Source organism: Monodelphis domestica, chromosome 6 (assembly GCF_027887165.1).
Source record: "Monodelphis domestica isolate mMonDom1 chromosome 6, mMonDom1.pri, whole genome shotgun sequence".
Classification (NCBI taxonomy): domain Eukaryota; kingdom Metazoa; phylum Chordata; class Mammalia; order Didelphimorphia; family Didelphidae; genus Monodelphis; species Monodelphis domestica.
Window position 1 is genome coordinate 22,684,821 of NC_077232.1, and position 6,035 is coordinate 22,690,855.

General features: G+C 32.9%; 1 protein-coding gene across 1 annotated transcript; it reads right to left on the reverse strand.

Moving 5' to 3' along the window:
* Positions 1-4,441: 4,441 nt before the first annotated feature.
* On the reverse strand, positions 4,442-5,377 carry LOC100023056 (olfactory receptor 1052-like). The gene has a single exon (XM_001374680.3). The coding sequence runs from the start codon at positions 5,375-5,377 to the stop codon at positions 4,442-4,444; it is 936 nt and encodes a 311-aa protein (XP_001374717.3).
* Positions 5,378-6,035: the final 658 nt, after the last annotated feature.

Below are 6,035 nucleotides of genomic sequence, written 5' to 3' on the forward strand. Positions count from 1 at the left end.
TAAATTACAAGTATTTATTAGTAAAGAGAAAGAGAGAAAGAAGAAAATTTTACCAGCCTAACTCAAAGTCTCCAGCCACATGCTTTATCAGGTTCTAGATTTCCCATGGTCCCTGGTCCATTTCACAAGTAGGGACAAGTGTGCCCACCTACCCACATGGTTGGGTTAGACAAATTAAAGCCAGCCAAATAAAAGGCTTGGATTGAGGGAAAAAAAAACAGAGCCGAAGAGACTGAGTTCCAAGATTTTTATTCTGACATGGTCCCAGCCAGGTGACCTCCTGCTACACAACTTGCCAGAGATGCTAAATAGAAAACTATTGGCTTGCCAGCAAGACAGCTCATTTCACATGCCAAAAAAAATGGCAAAGACTTGATTAGGGAAATGCAAGTTAAAACAATTCTGAGGTACCATTTCACACATAGCAGACTGGCCAATATGGCAGTAAAGGAAAGGGATAAATGTTGGAGGGGATGTGTCAAAATTAGGACACTAATACACTGCTGTAAAGTTGAGAGTTGGTGCAACCATTCTGGAGGGCAATTTGGAATTATACACAAAGGGCTGTTTGCCCTTTGATCCAATCATACCCGTGCTGGGTTTGTACCCCAAAGAGATAATAAGGAAAATATTTGTATGAAAATATTTATAGCCTGCCTCTTTGTGGTGGCAAGAAAATTGGAAAATGAGGTAGTGTCCATTGAATGGGGAATGGCTGAACAAATTCTGGTATCTGATGGTGATGGAATACAATTGTGCTGAAAGTAATGATAAACTGGACAAGTTCCATGTGAATTGGAATGACCTCCAGGATTTTAATGCAGAGGGAAAGGAGCAGAACCAGGAGAACATTGTACACAGAGACCAATGCTTTATGCCACAATTGAATATAATAGACCTTTATGACAATAGTAGTGGAATGATCCAGGACAATCCAGAGAAACTTAGGAGAAAGAACATTATCCACATCTAGAAAAAGAACTGGGGGAGCAAAAACATAGGAGAAAAAGATATGATTGAACATGTAATTTGATGAGTATATGATTATATGTTTTTGACATTAAAAGATCACTCTATTGAAAATATGAATAACAAGGAAATGGGTTTTGAGCAATGATATATGAATAACCCAGTGGAATTGCTTGCCAGCTTTGGGATGGGGGGAGGCAACAGGAGTGGGAAAAATAATAAACAATGTAACCATGGACAAATATTCTACATAAAAATAGTTTGGAGTAAAAAAGAAAAAAGAAAATGAATATTGGACTTGAAAAAATGGCAGACTAAGTATGTTTTACTTGCTGGCTTTTTAAGTTCAGTTTAAAGCCTCTCTAATATTTTTCTAATTGTCCAGGGTTTCACTTCAGTCCCTACATATAACATCACTTAACTACCATAGGTCACACTACCTTACCCTATTGGGAAGTAGGAGATAGGTGGCATAGGAAAATGGGAGCACCGATAGAAGGGAGGGTAATTGGGGCATGTGGAATTCAGAAGTAAAACACTTTTGAGAAGCAACAGGGTGAAAGGTGAGAGAGGAAGAGAAATTGTGAAAAAATAGGGTGGAGGGAAATAAATGGTTAGTAGTCATAACTGTGGATATTAATAAAATTAACTTGTGCCTAAAACAGAAGCTTACAGCAAAACAGACAATATATTTTAGGCATAAAGTGTAATACCATATGTAAATTAGTGGATCAGTGAATTGTTTAATTGATAGAAAAGTGAATAAAGAAGACTTTATGTTGAAGTAAAAGAAAGAGCATTATAAGACATTACATGAGTGGTTTTGATTAAAATGCTCTTGCACAAAAAAAAATAAATGCAACCTCAATTAGGAGAGATGAAAAAAAATTACAGAATTTTTTTCTGGTAAAGACCTCATTTCTCAACTATATAGAGAACTGAAACAAATTTATAAGAATACAAATCATTCCCCATTTTAAATATGGTGAAAAGATATGAACAGTCAGTTTTTAGATGAATAAATCAAAGTCATTATAATAATTTGAAACATTTTTCTAAGTCACTATTGATTAGAAAAATGAAAATTAATTGAATTCTTTGATATCACCTCACATGTATTAGATTGGCTGACATGAAAGAAAAGAAAAATGAGAATTACTGGAAGGAATGTAAGGGAAATTGGACATTAATGTTCTGTTTGTAGAGTTCTGAAGTGATTTAACCATTCTGGAGAGCAATGTGAAACTGATAAAAGGACTCTAAAACTCTGCATACTCTGATGCAAAAATAGCACTATTAAGGTTCCCCCATAAAAAAATAAAAGGAAAATGATTTATATGTACAAGTATACACAAACATACATAAACACATAGACATACTCTTTTAGTGGTGGCTAAAACTGGAAATTTATGCCCATCTATTGGGGAAGAATGAACATGTTGTAGCATATGATTATAATGTAATATTACTATACTAGAGGAAATAATGAGCACTGTGATTCAGAAAAACAACAAAAATTTATATAAACTGATACAAAATGAAATGAGGAAAACCAGGAATTCTTTGTATGTAATAACAACAATATTGAATCATTGTCAACTATGAATGATAGCTATTCTCAGTAATACAATGATCTAAAAAGTTTCTGAAGAATTCACGAAGTAAAATATACATTTCCAGAAAATGAACCGATGGAGTCTTGGTGCAAATTAAAGCATTTTTTTATTTAAAAAAATTGTTTTAATTTTTTTGTGGGGAATGAGTGTGTTTTCCTTCACAACATGAGTAACATGGATCTCTGTTTTTCATCATGGCATATATATAGTTTATATCAAATTACTTGCCTTCTCAATGAGGGGGACAGATAGGAAGGTAGAAGAGAATATGGAATTTAATTTTTGTAAATAATGTTTCTTTTTTACCTATAATTGTGAAGAAAATAGGAAAAAAATAATGACTTAATTTTTTAGGGAAAAAAAAAAACAACTGAAGAATTGTATGAACAGATGAAAAGTGAATTGATGTGGACAAAGATTACATTATACCCAGTAGCAGCAATGATTGGACTCTTAATAATTTAATTATATTGAACAGTACAATGATTTAAGGCAATTTTGTTTGTTTTTTTTTTTATGATGGGAAAATGCTATCCATCTCAAAAGAAAAAATGATGGAATTTAAATGCAGTTTAAAGCATATATTTCTAAATTTCTTCATTATTATATTCATTATTATTGTCATGTTTATATTTTTTGTAACATTGGTAACAGGAAAATATTTTAGATGACTGACTACATATAATCTTTATCAAATGTCTTGCCTTCTTAATGTGCTTAAAGAGATGCAAAAGGATAGAATGAGGAATTCAATTAAAAATAACCAACAACTTATATAATTGAGAGAAAAATAAATTAAAATCAAGTGTAAAAATAATGTAAATTTAAAAATACCAATTATATAGATACAGTTGGAAGGAAATTAAACAAAAAAACCTTTAAGATATAACAAACTTATTACAGGGTCATTGTGCTGTCTTTCAACTACTGAACCAAAAATGTTTTCCTTTATTTAATATTTGTAAAACACTTTTGCATCAAACTTTTTCTATGTCAAATGGATGGCATAATAGTTGTTTGACAGAAATCATTATGATAACATTAAGAGAAATGTGGTTTTAATAGTACTGCCCTTTTCACAGCATCTTTGATATCCTTGGCCCATAGACTAAAGATGAATGAAATCATGGCTTAAATCCTACTGGTTAATTAGAATAGTTCCTTGATACACACTTGTAATAAAAATGGTGACAAGAATGAATAAATTGTCAATGGAAAATAATTGATTCAAGGTCTTTAATATGAAAATTAGATTATTTATATTCTCTTCACATCTATATTAATTGTGTGAATTTGGGACAATCATTGAACACATCTGTGAAATGGATTGATTACATTCGTTTACCTTTTTGATGATCAACATATTCAAAATTCATTTTTTTAAATTGAGTCCCTTCAAACTCTCTTATATTACATTTTAAGATTCTTTTCTTGTTGTAACACATCAAATTTATTTGATGTGAATATTCCTAACTCAATTTTTACTAATTCACATAGATATTGGTGTAGGACTAATATAAACAATTCTAAAAACTTTGGAGTTGAAAGTAAGTAGGACTCCAGGGAGTAATTGGAAAGGGAAACAGAACATTTTGTTTCCATTTTTGACTGAACTAGTGACTGCAACTATAGATAGATCAGCTTTTCTTTTGTGTCTTAGCCTTCTACTTTGTAAATTTAAAATTATTCTAACAAATAGTTGTTGAGCTCTGAGGATATTCCAAGTCTCACATTCTAGGTACCCTTCTCTTAGTGTGTCTTCCAGTTCTGACATGCCATTGCTTCTAATTATTTTTCTAAAAGTATTGTAGTGGCTATTAAACCAGTTTTGAATAAAAAGCATCACAATCATAACATTAACAAAAAGATGGTTTCAGTTCTATTGCCCTTTTTGCTGCATCCTTAACCTCTTTATTCCTTAGGCTATAGATCAATGGGTTCAGCATTGGAATCACCATGGTATAAAATACAGAAACAACTTTCTCTTGTTCTAGGGAATATTGGGAACTTGGCTGAATATAGCTAAAGCTTAGGGAGCCATAGAACAAGGTCACAGCTGTAAGGTGGGAAGCACAGGTTGAGAAGGCCTTATTTGTTCCAGCTGCTGAGCGGATCCTGAGAATGGAAACAACAATGAAGATATAAGAAATAATCACAATCAAGAAGGTGAGTATGGCAATTATTCCTGAAAATATCAAGAGCAACAATTCATTTCTGGAAGTGTCAGAGCAGGAGATTTTCAACATTGCAGGGACATCACAGAAAAAATGGTGGATGATATTTGAGCCACAAAAGGATAATCTGACTAAGCCAATTGTGTGTATTAGTGCATTACTTATTCCCCCTATAAATGACCCAATGACTAGCAGGGCACAAACTCTTTTGGTCATGACCACCATGTAAAGCAATGGATTAACAATTGCTACATACCGATCATATGCCATCACTGCTAGGAAAAATCCCTCAGTGGTAACAAAAACTCCAAATAAATAACCTTGCAGTATACAAGCACTGAATGATATGGTTGTCTTCTCAAAGAAACTCACAAGCATTTCGGGTCCAAACACAGAACAATAACAAGCATCAACAAGGGAAAGGCAGCTCAGGAAAAAGTACATGGGAGTATGAAGCTTAGGGATGATTTGAATTAATATGAACATTCCAAGATTCCCCACCAAAGAAATGATATATATCAATAGGATAAGAACAAAGAGAAACACTTTCAATTCTTCACGGTCTGTCAGTCCTAAAAGGAGGAACTCTGTGACCTCTGTGGAATTTTCCTTTGCCATTCACTGGGTTTTTCATCATAATGTCTATAAGAAACAAAATAAGAATAGCATTAATTTATGGGAAAATATATATGCATGCATCACAACTAACAACGAATGCTCAAAATGTGACCACTTTCTAAAAGACGGTCTAGAAATGAAGAATCATTAGTCAACAAGGTTGCACCTTGAACAGGCCTAGAGTCATGAAGACCTGAGTTCAGACCCAACCTAATACATTAACTAGCTATGTGACCCTGAGTAAATCACTTAATCATGTTTACCTCAGTTTCCTTATCTGCAAAATGAGCTGGAGAACAAAATGCAAACTATTCTAATATCTTTACCAAGAAAACGCCACAAAAAATCAAACAACTGGAACACAACTAAACAATAACAACTGAAAAATTCCCTACACTGTGGACCAATAATTTGTCTTTTTAGGCCAAAATTAATTTTGGATTATATCATGATGTAGAGAAAGAAGGAACATGAAAAATCATTTAGTCTTCATTATTTCAGCTTGCAAACCGAGATACCAGTGTAATAAAGTGACTTAGATAATAAGCACCAAAGATTCTTTTTATGCTCATGTCTTTTCATTTTAGGGCCAATTATTTTCCCCCTCTATTGCTATTTCCATGTTCTTTCACAGGGTAGAGGTCATGTAGTTAAGAAT